Source organism: Nerophis ophidion, linkage group LG10 (genome assembly GCF_033978795.1).
Source record: "Nerophis ophidion isolate RoL-2023_Sa linkage group LG10, RoL_Noph_v1.0, whole genome shotgun sequence".
NCBI lineage: Eukaryota > Metazoa > Chordata > Actinopteri > Syngnathiformes > Syngnathidae > Nerophis > Nerophis ophidion.
The window spans coordinates 49,947,356-49,961,537 of record NC_084620.1 but is presented as its reverse complement, the minus strand read 5'-3'; the positions used below and the strand labels follow the sequence as shown (position 1 = coordinate 49,961,537).

Here is a 14,182-nt window from a genome sequence, read left to right as displayed (position 1 = left end):
CACGTTTTTTGTTTTTTGTTTTTAAATTACCACACTGTTAAAGGGGAACATTATCACAATTTCAAAAGGGTTAAAACCAATAAAAAATCAGTTCCCAGTTGCTTATTTTATTTTTCGAAGTTTTTTTCCAAATTTTACCAATCACGCAATATCCCGAATAACTGCTTCAAAAGTGCCTGATTTTCACCATCGCTATATCCACCCGTCCATTTTCCTGTGACGTCACTGCGTGATGCCAATACAAACAAACATGGCGGATAGAACAGAAAGATATAGCGACATTAGCTCGGATTCAGACTCGGATTTCAGCGGCTTAAGCGATTCAACAGATTACGCATGTATTGAAACGGATGGATGGAGTGTGGAGGCAGATAGCGAAAACGAAATTGAAGAAGAAACTGAAGCTATTGAGCCATATCACGACAGACAACGGAAACGAGGACGAATTCGGCGATCGCCTTCTAACCTACGATTGCATCTTTTGACAACTGGTGCAACTTGAATCCGTCGATTGGTATGTGTTTGTTTGGCATTACATGTGGGTGGAGGGAAAGGCTGGATGCAAATATAGCTACAAATGAGGCATATTGACGCAATATGTACATACAGCTAGCCTAAAAAGCATGTTAGCATCGATTAGCTTGCAGTCATGCTGTGCGCAAATATGTCTGATTAGCACATACATCAATAACATCAACAAAACTTACCTTTGTGATTTCGTTAACTTTATCGTTGGAAATGCATCTGCTTTGAGTGTCGCAGGATGTCCACACATCTCTGTCGTAGCATCGTTATCCTCAGTAGCGATGCTACGACAGAACAGAACAAACGAGGGACTTTCGCATCTTTTGACAACTGCTGCAACTTGAATCCGCCGATTGGTATGTGTTTGTTTGGCATTAAATGTGGGTGGAGGGAAAGGCTGGATGCAGATATAGCTACAAATGAGGCATAATGACGCAATATGTACATACAGCTAGCCTAAATAGCATGTTAGCATCGATTAGCATGCCGTGACTATTGATATGTCTGATTAGCACACTCCACGTAAGTCAACTTGAATCCCTCCCTGTTCGTGTTGTTACACCCTCCGACAACACACCGATGAGGCAAAATGTCTCCAAGGTACGGAAAACAGTCGAAAAAACGGAAAATAACAGAGCTGATTTGACTTGGTGTGTGTAATATGTTTGAGAAAATGGCGGATTGCTTCCTGTTGTGACGTCACGGGTGAAAGGTCATCGCTCCGACAGCGAACAATTGAAAGGCGTTTAAATCCCCAAATTCACCCTATTAGTTTGGAAATCGGTTTTCTGCAACATTAAAGGGGAACATTATCACCAGACCTATGCAAGCGTCAATATATACTTTGATGTTGCAGAAAAAAGACCATGTATTTTTTTAATCGATTTCCGAACTCCAAATGGGTGAATTTTGCCGAATTAAACGCCTTTCTGTTTATCGCTCTGGAGGGGATGACGTCAGAATGTGACGTCGCCGAGGTAATACAGCCGCCATTTTCATTTTCAACACATTGTAAACATTGGGTCTCAGCTCTGTTATTTTCCGTTTTTTCAACTATTTTTTGGAACCTTGGAGACATCATGCCTCGTCGGTGTGTTGTCGGAGGGTGTAACAACACTAACAGGGAGGGATTCAAGTTGCACCACTGGCAAGAAATCTGCCGCCAGACCCCCATTTAATTTGCCAGAGTGTCTGCACATTTTACCGGCGATGCTAAGACAGACATGACACAGAGATATATGGATAACCTGCAGATGCATTTGCAACGATTAAGTCAACGAAATCGCAAAGTTGAGTTTTGTTGATGTTGTTGACTTATGTGGTAATCAGACATATTTGGTCTCGGCATGACTACCAGCTAATCGATGCTAACATGCTATGCTAATCGATGCTAACATGCTATTTACGCTAGCTGTATGTACATTTGAAACTAGATACCCACATTTAAAGCGAAACAAACACTTACCAATCGACAGGTTTAAGTTGCTCCAGTGTCACAAGATGCGAAAGTCCTGATCGTTTGGTCCCCACATTTTACCGGCGATGCTAATAAGGCAGCCATGCTATGGGCCACTTCATTAGGTACACCCATGCTATGGCCGAATAGCGTCAATAGCTATTCGCTCAATAGCTTCAATTTCGTTTTCACTATCTGTCTCCATACTCCGACCATCGGTTTCATCCATCCATCCATCCATCCATTTCCTACCGCTTATTCCCTTGTGGGGTCACGGGGGGCGCTGGCGCCTATCTCAGCTACAATCGGGCGGAAGGCGGGGTACACCCTGGACAAGTCGCCACCTCGTCGCAGGGCCAACACAGATAGACAGACAACATTCACACTCACATTCACACACTAGGGCCAATTTTTAGTGTTGCCAATCAACCTATCCCCAGGTGCATGTCTTTGGAAGTGGGAGGAAGCCGGAGTACCCGGAGGGAACCCACGCATTCACGGGGAGAACATGCAAACTCCACACAGAAAGATCCCGAGCCTGGATTTGAACCCAGGACTGCAGGAGCTTCGTATTGTGAGGCAGACGCACTAACCCCTCTGCCACCGTGAAGCCCCCATCGGTTTCAAAACACGCGTAATCTGTTGAATCGCTTAAGCCGCTGAAATCCAAGTATGAATCCGAGCTAATGTCGCTATATCTTGCTGTGGTAACCGCCATGTTGTTTGTATTGGCAGCCCTGTATGACGTCACAGGGAAATGGACAGTCACATCGCAAATAGCGAAAATCAAGAACTTTAAAGCTTTTTTTTTTTTTAGGGATATTCCGGGAGGTGTAAAATTTTGAAAAAAACTTTGAAAAATAAAACAAGCCACTGGGAACTGATTTTTATTGTTTTTAACCCTTTTGAAATTGTGATAATATTTCCCTTTAAGGTATATATTGACGCTTACATAGGTCTGGTGATAAAGTTCCCCTTTTGATATATTGTTATTGCTTTGCACTATTTCGAGACGTCGTTAATGGAGTCAGTGTTGCTGCTGTTGTCTAGCAGTTCAGTGACAATTCATGCTTTGCTGAAATCATGTCTCTCAAAAGGAGCCATTTTGGGGTCTTTACATAAAGACACAAATGGAAATGAAACGGCACGGCCTGGCACAGTCATATATCCCAGCATGCACCGCGCGCTTCTTCTCCTACGGGGGAAAATGAAATCGGCGGCTGCTTACCGTAGTTGTGAGACCTGTTGTGGCTCAATATTGGTCCATATACAAGGCGCACCGGATTATAAGGCGCACTGTCAGCTTTTGAGAAAATTTTAGGTTTTTAGGTGCGCCTTATATTGCGGAAAATACGGTATACAAGTGCTGGTCATATTATTAGAATATCATGAAAAAGTTGATTTATTTCATTAATTCCATTTAGAAAGTCAAACTTGTAGAATGTATAAATAAATAAATGGGTTGTACTTGTATAGCGCTTTTCTACCTTCAAGGTACTCAAAGCGCTTTGACACTACTTCCACATTTACCCATTCACACACACATTCACACTGTGATGGAGGGAGCTGCCATGCAAGGCGCTAACCAGCACCCATCAGGAGCAAGGGTGAAGTGTCTTGCTCAGGACACAACGGACGTGACGAGGTTGGTACTAGGTGGGACTTGAACCAGGGACCCTCAGGTTGCGGACGGCCACTCTTCCCCACTGCGCCACGCCGTATACATGCATTCCAAACAGACTGATACATTTCAAGTGTTTTTTGCCAAAAAGGAGATGATTATAGCTGACAACCAATGAAAACCCTAAATTCAACATCTCAGAAAATTAGAATATGGTGAAACGGTCAGATATTGAAGACACCTGGTTCCACACTCTAATTAGCTAACTAACTCAAAACACCTGGAAAAGCCTTTTAAATGGTCTCTCGTTTTGATTCTGTATGACACACAATCATGGGGAAGACTGCTGACTTGACAACTGTCCAAAAGATGACCACTGATACTTTAAAGAAGGAGGGCAAGACACAAAAGGTCATTGCCAAAGAGGTTGGATGTTCCCAGAGCTCTGTGTCCAAGCACATTAATAGAGAGGCGAAGGGAAGACAAAGATCTGGTAGAAAAAAGTGTATAAGCAAGTGGGATAACCGCGCCCTGGAGAGGATTGTCAAACAAAACCGATTCAAAAATGTGGGGGAGATCCACAAAGAGTGGACTGCAGCTGGAGTCAGTGCTTCAAGAACCACCACGCACCGACGTATGCAAGATATGGGCTTCAGCTGTCGCATTCCTTGTGTAAAGCCACTCTTGAATAAGAGACAACGTCAAAAGCGTCTCGCCTGGGCTCAAGACAAAAAGGACTGGACTGCTGCTGAGTGGTCCAAAGTCATGTTTTCAGATGAAAGTAAATTTTGTATCTCCTTTGGAAATCAAGGTCCCAGAGTCTGGAGGAAGACAGGAGAGGCTCAGAATCCACGTTGCCTGAAGTCCAGTGTCAAATTTCCACAAACGGTAATGGTCTGGGGTGCCATGTCATCTGCTGGTGTTGGTCCACTGTGTTTCCTGAGGTCTAGGGTCAATGCAGCAGTCTACCAGGAAGTTTTAGAACACTTTATGCTGCCTGCTGCGGACCAATTTTATGGAGGTGAAGATTTCATTTTCCAACATGACTTGGCACCTGCACACAGTGCCAAGTATACCAGTACCTGGTTTAAGGACCATGGTATCCCTGTTCTTGATTGGCCTGCAAACTCACCTGACCTTAACCCCATAGAAAAGCTATGAGGTATTGTGAAGCGGAAGATGCGAGAAGCCAGACCCAACAATGCTGAAGAGCTGAAGGCCACTATTAAAGCAACCTGGGCTCTCATAACCCCTAAGGAGTGCAACAGACTGGTGGACTCCATTCCACGCCGCACTGCTGCAGCAATTCAGGCAAAAGGAGCTGCAACTAAGTATTGATTGCCGTACATGCTGAAACTTTCCATGTTCATACTTTTCAGTTGGCCCACATTTCTAAAAAAAATATTTTTTGGTACTAGTCGTAACTAATATTCTAATTTTCTGAGATACTGAATTTGGGATTTTCAGTAATTGTCAGTACTAATCATCAAAATTTAAAGAAATAAACATTTCAAATATATCACTATGTGTGTAATGAATTGATATAATATGTAAGTTTCACGTTCCGAATATAATTACTGAAATAAATCAACTTTTTCATGATATTCTAATAATATGAACAGCACCTGTATATCACGTTTTTAAGCATTTTTAAAGGAAAAAGTATCAACATGGCCGTGGCATACTTTGACTGGTCAGTGTGTGCCCTTGGTGGAAAAAGTTTGGAAATCCCTGAACTAATGAATCGATATTAGCTATGACAAAGATGTGGTATCGGCGGTATCGCTATGTCAGTATGGATCGGCACATCACTAGCAGAAGCAGACTGTCCTGACTCAAAGATGCAATGACCCGCGGAGGCGTGGGTTCCCAAAATATGTAACTTGACACATTTGTTGTTTGGGAGTTTTGCATACTTGACATTTGTTGCTGGGAGGAAAGCGGAGGGGGAAAAAAAAAAAAGTTTGGCACATTCCAGCCACCACTCCCAAAAATGAGCAGAAGGAAATCCTCATGGTCTGGATAGCGGACTGGCAGCCACGCGTGACCAGAACAAGACGGCGTGCTGTGACACACGTGGGCCGCCTTCGCTTGCTCAGTGGGAGACAGATGTCTCCGTTTTTTGGGGGGGAAATAATCCCAATAAGCGCCCGAGCAGCGACGATGTTTGCGCTCCAGTTGGACAGCGGGTAACGCCTCAAGGGGGCGCACCACGCAGCGGGAAATACATTTCATGCAGCTGTGCAAACCTAGAATAAATGTACAAACCCTGTTTCCACAAGAGTTGGGAAATTGTGTTAGATTTAAATATAAACGGAATACAATGATTTGCAAATCCTTTTCAACCCATATTTAATTGAATGCACTACAAAGACAAGATGTTCAAACGCATAAACTTAATTTTTTTTTGCAAATAATAATTAACTTAGAATTTCATGGCTGCAACACGTGCCAAAGTAGTTGGGAAAGGGCATGTTCACTACTGTGTTACATCACCTTTTCTTTTAACAACACTCAATAAAGGTTTGGTAAATGAGGAAACTAATTGTTGAAGCTTTGAAAGTGGAATTAGTTACCATTCTTGTTTTATGTACAGCTTAAGTTGTTCAACAGTCCGGGGTCTTGATGTCGTATTTTACGCTTCATAATGCGCCACACATTTTCGATGGGAAACATGTCTGGACTGCAGGCGGGCCAGGAAAGTACCCTCACTCTTTTATTACGAAGCCACGCTGTTGTAACACGTGGCTTGGCATTGTCTTGCTGAAATAAGCAGGGGCGTCCATGATAACGTTGCTTGGATGACAACATATGTTGCTCTAAAACCTGTATGGACCATTCAGCATTAATGGTGCCTTCACAGATGTGTAAGTTACCCGTGCCTTGGGCACTAATGCACCCCCATACCATCACAGATGCTGGCTTTTGAACTTTGCGCCTATAACAATCCGGATGGTTATTTTCCTCTTTGTTCCGGAGGACACCACGTCCACAGTTTCCAAATATAATTTTAAATGTGGACTCGTCAGAACACAGAACATTTTTCCACTTTGCATGAGTCCATCTTAGATGAGCTCAGGCCCAGCGAAGCCGACGGCGTTCCTGGGAGTTGTTAATATATGTCTTTCGCTTTGCATAGTAGAGATTTAACTTGCACTTACAGACGTAGCGACAGACTGTAGTTACTGACAGTGGTTTTATGAAGTGTTCCTGAGCCCATGTGGTGATATCCTTTACACACTGATGTCGGTTTTTGATGCAGTACCGCCTGAGGGATCAAAGGTCTGTAATATCATCGCTTACGTGCAGTGATTTCTCCAGATTCCCTGAACCTTTTGATGATTTTACGGACCGTAGATGGTAAAATCCCTAAATTCCTTGCAATAGCTCGTTGAGAAATGTTGTTCTAAAACTGTTCCACAATTTGCTTACAAATTGGTGACCCTCGCCCCATCCTTGTTTGTGAATTACTTTGGAAGCTGCTTTTATACCCAATCATGGCACCCACCTCTTCCCAATTAGCCTGCACACCTGTGGGATGTTCCAAATAAGTGTTTGATGAGCATTCCTCAACTTAATCAGTATTTATTGCCACCTTTCCCAACTTCTTTGTCACGTGTTGCTGGCATCAAATTCTAAAGTTAATGATTATTTGCAACAAAAAAAAAAAAAAAGTTTATCAGTTTGAACATCAAATATCTTGTCTTTGTAGCATATTCAACTGAATATGGGTTGAAAATGATTTGCAAATCATTGTATTCCGCTTATATTTACATCTAACACAATTTCCCAACTCATATGGAAACGGGGTTTGTACTTCACGTAGCACGGGAGTCCATGCCTGAACTCACCTGGATGCCAGTCTGGACAGCCATGACTGCAATCTCAGATCATTCACTTCTTCATTCTGCGGGAAGAGGAAAAAAAAAATGTAGATAAAAATTCCGGCAAAATCCAAACCCCCGAATCAATAATAATTGGCAGTTTTTGTATGGCTCTGGGTCTGCACGGATATAAACCTCCAATGGTTTTTGGGACATTCTTCATCGGAATGACTGTGAGACCTTCATAGAAAGTCATAGAAAGACTGAAAATAATCCAACAATTATGCGTGGACTTTAAATTCATGACTATAAGCCGCTGCTTCTTTTTTTTCCCCTACCCTTTGAACCCTCCAGCTTATAAAATGGTGGGGTTAATTTATGGATTTTTGTGTTCAATCCTTTCATGAAACAAGCAGAGACACTGAAATGGTGTGTTATTGTTTGGAATAAGGCGCCATCTTTTGGACGAGTTGAAAATTTGCTTCATTTTAGGGCTGGTCGATATGGCCTTTTTTTAATATCTCAATATTTTTAGGCCACGTCACGATACACCATATATATCTCCAAACAACGCTAAAATAAAGCCCACTTTTTGTACAGAACGCCACTACAATAGTTTAAAACAAAGTGCACTTTTGTGCATGATGTCACAAGATATTTCAATAACTGTCAAATAAAAATGAGCTGCTTAATAGGAACTCAAATAGTGTATGTGGTAGGTTCCTGCGGACGTTATCGCCTTCTGTTGTGGACTATTTTTTCCATATGGTGTTGATGTGGAAATGGTTGCCTCTGCATTTTGTAGGTGGGTCACCAGCCGGAGATGTTGACATGTGGAGTTTTGTAGCAACGCATACTTTACATAGTACAGTTGTCTGTTCAACATCTTCCCGCTTGAAGCCAAACCACCACCAGACGATGGACCCCCTGCTGTTTTTCTTGGGAATTAATTATTCTTCCTTCATTTGTCACCAGATTCACACCTTCTTTCTCTCGTATTACCACTCGCACCGCACCGCTAGCACCACACCAAACGTTACACATGCCGCTACCTCTCTGCTCGGCGTATGACGATGCACGCGCGACAGTATGTGTACAAAGTGCGCTTGTTTTAGCTCTCCGTGAGAAGGAGAGACAAGAAAGAGTGAGAAACGCCTTAAGTCAGGGGTGTCCAAACTTTTTCCACTGAGGGCCGCACGCTGAAAAATCAAAGCAAGCGGGGGCCATTTTGATATGTTTTATTTAAAAAAACAATACAATATATGTGTAAAAATATGCATTTAGGCCTCCACTCGGGCTTGATCCCAGGGACCCCAAAGGATTTTGGTCAAAACAAATATTTAAAATGTGCCATTATTTCGTATTATTGTTATTCAAGGTTTAAATCTCTAGATCAACATTAGGTCTATCTGTCAATATAACGTTTTTAAAGATTTAAGTTGTGTGTCTTTTTTGTAAAAAAAAACCCTGTTTTGTTATGGAAAAAAAACACAAAATATGCAATGGTTTCCCCTAATAGAATTTTAAAGTGGAATATTTGAGATTATAGAATAATTGGAGCCTTAAAAATGTCAACAAATAACACCATTGATTTCAATTTGTTTTTAATTTTTTAGCAATGACACACACAAAAAAAAAAAAAAAAATCGCACTAAAATTATTGGGGATCCAAAAGGGTCCTACGCGTTAAAAAAAAAAAAAAAAAAAAAAATTTTTTACTGTTTACTTTAAACACAATCGTCTTGAGATCAACTTCAAATCCATCAGTCAATTATAACTTTTATTGTTGTTTATGTTTTTTTTTTGTTCTTATTAGGCCCTTCTTTAGAAAAAAATACTTTGTTTTTTATATGGCAAACACATTTTCCCCGAAAAATATCTCAAAGTGGAATATTTAATGTGACATTGATTGTGATTAATTATTATTTTTTTAAAGAAAATAACAGCCGGCATGGCAGCTTTGTGTTATTAGAGTAAACATTGCAACATTTTCTTGTCACATTTCACCTGTTTATACTCTTTTATACCACTTTTTCTGTTTTTTAATCGTATTTTTAGAATGTGCTTAGGGGCGCTAGAAAATTAAATTACCTGCGGGCCGCAAATGGCCCCCGGGCCGCACTTTGGACACCCCTGCAGCTAAAAACAACTGCCTGAGAACATATACTCGAATAACACGAAATAGTTAAAGTTCAAGTACCAATGATTGTCACATAAACACTAGATGTGGCGAAATTATTCTCTGCATTTGACCAATCACCCTTGATCACCCCCTGGGAGGTGAGGGGAGCAGTGAGCAGCAGCGGTGGCCGCGCCCGGGAATCATTTTTGGTGATTTAACCCCCAATTCCAACCCTTGATGCTGGGAGCATCAATGGGTCCCATTTTTATAGTCTTTGGTAGCACTCGGCTGGCGTTCGAACTCACAACCTACCGATCTCAGGGCGTACACTCTAACCACAAGGCCACTGAGTAGGTTGTAAAATAGTCATTTTCAATATCGCACAGAGTCAAACCCACGATAAATCGAGTATATGCGATATATCGCCCAGCCCTACTTTGAACCCTGCAGCTTATAAAACGGTGGGGTTAATTTGTGGATTTGTGTGTTCAAACCCAAGCAGAGACACTGAAATGGTGTGTTATTGTTTGGGCTAAGGCGCCATCTTTTGGACGAGTTCGCTCACTGCAGGTGCCGCGAGTTGAAAATGTGCTGCACGTTTAAATGCGTTGAATCAAAAGAATATGCCACGTCTTTCCAACTTCCCAGGTAAAGGGATAATAAAAATAGATGTTAAAGGGGAACATTATCACCAGACCTAAGTAAGCGTCAATATATACCTTGATGTTGCAGAAAAAAGACTATATATTTTTTTAACCGATTTCCGAACTCTAAATGGGTGAATTTTGGCGAATTAAACGCCTTTCTGTTTAGCCCTCTTGACGTCAGTACGTGACGTTGCCTAGGTAAGAAAGCCGCCATTTTCATTTTCTCAAACCCATTACAAACACCAGGTCTCAGCTCTGTTAGTTTCCGTTTTTTCGACTATTTTTTGGAACCTTGGAGACATGCCTCGTCGGTGTGTTGTCGGAGGGTGTAACAACACTAACAGGGAGGGATTCAAGTTGCACCACTGGCCCGAAGATGCGAAAGTGGCAAGAAATCTTCCGCCAGACCCCATCGAATGTGCTGGAGTGTCTGCACATTTTACCGGCGATGCTAAGGCAGACATGGCACAGAGATGTATGGATAACCTGCAGATGCATTTGCAACGATAAAGTCAACAAAATCACAAAGGTGAGTTTTGTTGATGTTGTTGACTTATGTGCTAATCAGACATATTTGGTCGCGGCGTGACTGCCAGCTAATCGATGCTAACATGCTATTTAGGTTATAGATGTATGTACATTTGAAACTATATTACGTTTCCTTCAACCCACATTTAATGCAAAAAAAACACTTACCAATCAACGGATTTAAGTTGCTCCAGTGTCACAAGATGCGAAAGTCCTGATCGTTTGGTCCGCACATTTTACCGCCGATGCTAACGCAGCTATTCGGCCATGCTATGGCTATGAATAGCGTCAATAGCTATTCGCTCAATAGCTTCAGTTTCTTCTTCAATACTTTCATACTCCAACCAACCGTTTCAATACATGCGTAATCTGTTGAATCGCTTAAACCACTGAAATCCGAGTCTGAATCCGAGCTAATGTCGCTATATCTTGCTGTGCTATTCGCCATTGTTTGTTTACATTGGCAGCACTGTATGACGTCACAGGGAAATGAACAGTGGTTTCGAGAGAGCGAAAATAAGGCACTTTAAAGCTTTTTTTAGGGATATTCCGGGACCGGTAAAATTTTGAAAAAAACTTCAAAAAATACAACAGGCCACTGGGAACTGATTTTTATTGTTTTTAACCCTTTTGAAATTGTGATAATGTTCCCCTTTAAGAAAAGATGAAGTATTACTTTCAACTTTTCAGCACATAATAACACTGACGTATGACATGCAGTGACAGTAATGTTGCTAAAACCAGCTTTTTTCATATCGACTGGATTGTCAGCAGTTGTGCCTAATGTTGTGACCGAGTGAATCTACACTATATTGCCACTATATATTGTCCCTAATAACTTGGCCTGGTGTATAAAATCCAGCACTTCGGCATGGAGACTGTTTCTACAAACATTTGTGAAGGAATGGGCCGCTCTCAGTGATTTCCAGCGTGGAACTGTCATAGGATGCCACCTGTGCAACAAATCTGGCCATGAAATTTCCTCGCTGCTAAATATTCCAAAGTCAACTTTATTATGAGAAAAGTGAAGAGTTTGGGAACAACAGCAACTCAGCCACCAAGTGGTAGGCCAGAGAGGGGTCAGCATAGTGCAAAGACTTTTTGCACGGTCAGTTGCTACAGAGCTCCAAACGTCATGTAACCTACCAATTAGCCCGCGTACAGTACGCAGAGAGCTTCATGGAATGGGTTTCCATGGCCGAGCAGCTGAATCTAAGCCCTAAATCACCAAGCGTGGGATGCAGTGGTGTAAAGCACGTCGCCACTGGATTCTAGAGCAGTGGAGACACCTTCTCTGGAGTGATGTGTCACGCTTTTGGATGGACCAGTCTGGGTTTGGAAGTTGCCAGGCGAATGCTACGTTTCTGACTGTATTGTGCCGAGAGTAAAATTTGGTGGAGGAGGAATTATGATGTGGGGTTGTCTTTAAGGAGTTGGGCTTGGCCCTTTAATTCCAGTGAAAGGAACTTTGAATGCTCCAGGATACTAAAACATTTTGGACAACTCCATGGGACGGCACTTCATGTTCATAAGTGAGTTTTTTATCCTCGTTTAAATAAGAAAATCTCATTTCAGTAGGCCTGTAAGTCTAAAAAAAACATATTGTCATCGTACATAAGGATAGTGAATGATAGGCAAAATGTCCAAAAAGTGCAGATCCCCTTCAATAGGAGCACCGAGATGTAGGTGAAGACCCTGAGGCGCGCACTGAGGACTTCAGCCGGCGTCGTTACGTCTACTGAACGCACATGACTTCTACTTGACGAGACTTTCCCGGCCAGGAAGCGACGGGGTTAGCCTCGCTGCTCCTCGCTTGCCCTTTCCCACACAGGATGTGAAGGATTACCCTCGACTCAACCGAGCGGCCCCGCGGCTCTGGGAGAGGAAAGCAATCGCAGCGTGAAGATCCTCAGAACAGGACGACGGGGTTTTGGTCAACACAGCTGAGGCAACAGTGCCCCCTCCCCCAAACCCCCCCCCCCAAACACAGCAGCATCCCACAGCAAGCCTCTTCTATGCAAACATCAGCGCTTCCAGACAGCAGAATTTTAAAGACAGAAACGTCACACGTCACCGTCAGTCGGACAACTCCAGTGCATCGCTCACCTCAGTCGGAAACCGGCGAAGCGCCGCGTCATAGGAAGGAGTGACTCCTCTCTGCGCGAGGAGCACCTTCTCCGCACCGGCGCTGGAGTGGCGACGCACAAGCGGGCTGGAGGGATGCAGGGCGGGGGCGAGGGAGGATGGATGGAGCGGGAAGAGGTGCAGAAGGAGGGGCCCCGGCTAATGAAGTGGCTCCGCTTGGCTAAGCCAGGACCAGCCCTTCAACCCCGCCCCAACAATCCTGTCACAACGGGACTCTCTCACAAAGCCTGCATTGTTTCCTTTCCACACACACATTCTTGTATTTCTCACCTTCTTGAGACCTCCGAAAAATGCACCCTTTCTAGATACACAAAGATTTGTATTTACAACATTAATAATATATACATACTATGCAAATATAAAAAAGGTAAGCTTTTAGTTATTTTTTTTGTTTTTGTTTGATATTGTTTTTTAATCTTCATTATTTACTTCAAGTTATTACAGTATGTCTCTATATACCCGGGGTCGGGAACCTTTTTGGCTGAGAGAGGCAAGAACCCAAATATTTTAAAATGTATTTCCGTAAAAGCCATATCATTATTTTTTTAACACTGAACACAACTAAACGTGTGCATTTTTAAGTAAGACCAACATTTCTAGAGTATAATAAGTCTCTTATTCTTTGTCATAACATTGTTATTCTGAAGCTAACCGTGGAGGGGGCGTGGCCTGCGGGCCTGAAGCGAAGCAGGGAGTTGCCAGGACCGGCCTCGAAATAAGCGACAGGTGCGTCGATCGCCCACCTGGGCCTTGTTATCTATTCCCCTGTAGCTCTGTGATAAGCAGCAGCCAGGAGGAGAGACGGAGTTGGGGCTAGAGCCAGAGTGTGAGCAAGAACAAAAGAGAAAAAGACAATTGCTGGAAAGGAACTAAGAGACTTATTGAAAAAAAACAACAATATTGTAACCCTTAAACAGGCTCTCATGTCGGTGCTTGGTGGTCTGAATAACCCCCAGGAGGGCAAGCCCCACTCTAACCAATAATAAATAAGTTACTTCTTACCATTAACGCAACTTCTTGAACAGGTGCGGTACAAAAAAAACGGATGGATGGATTAAAAATGCACAAGAATGCTTTATATTTTGAACATTATTTTTAACACTGTGATTACAAGTGGAATTATTCATTACTTATCGTGTTAAGCAATGTCAGCTCAGATTTATCCGAGAGCCAGATGCAGTCATCAAAAGAGCCACATCTGGCTCTAGAGCCATAGGTTCCCTACCCCTGCTATATACTATACATATTTAATTAATTTTGGCCAAAGAGGACCCATTTCAATTTCTTACACACATTTCTTATTACATATATCGG

At 42.5% G+C, this 14,182-nt stretch overlaps 1 protein-coding gene across 2 annotated transcripts in view; it reads right to left on the bottom strand.

Moving 5' to 3' along the window:
* gas2l3 (growth arrest-specific 2 like 3) overlaps positions 1-14,182 on the bottom strand; it is an 85,834-nt gene that overhangs the window by 33,867 nt on the left and 37,785 nt on the right. Inside the window, exons 1-2 of one of the 2 annotated variants that reach the window (XM_061914023.1) lie at positions 12,830-13,033; positions 7,454-7,509 (exon numbers count right to left, since the gene is read on the bottom strand). In XM_061914023.1, coding sequence (XP_061770007.1) covers positions 7,454-7,477 — 24 coding nt within the window. In that variant the 5' untranslated portion in view covers positions 7,478-7,509; positions 12,830-13,033. Of the gene's footprint in view, positions 1-7,453; positions 7,510-12,829; positions 13,034-14,182 lie in introns of those variants that run through there. The other variant, XM_061914024.1, reaches the window with a different exon arrangement.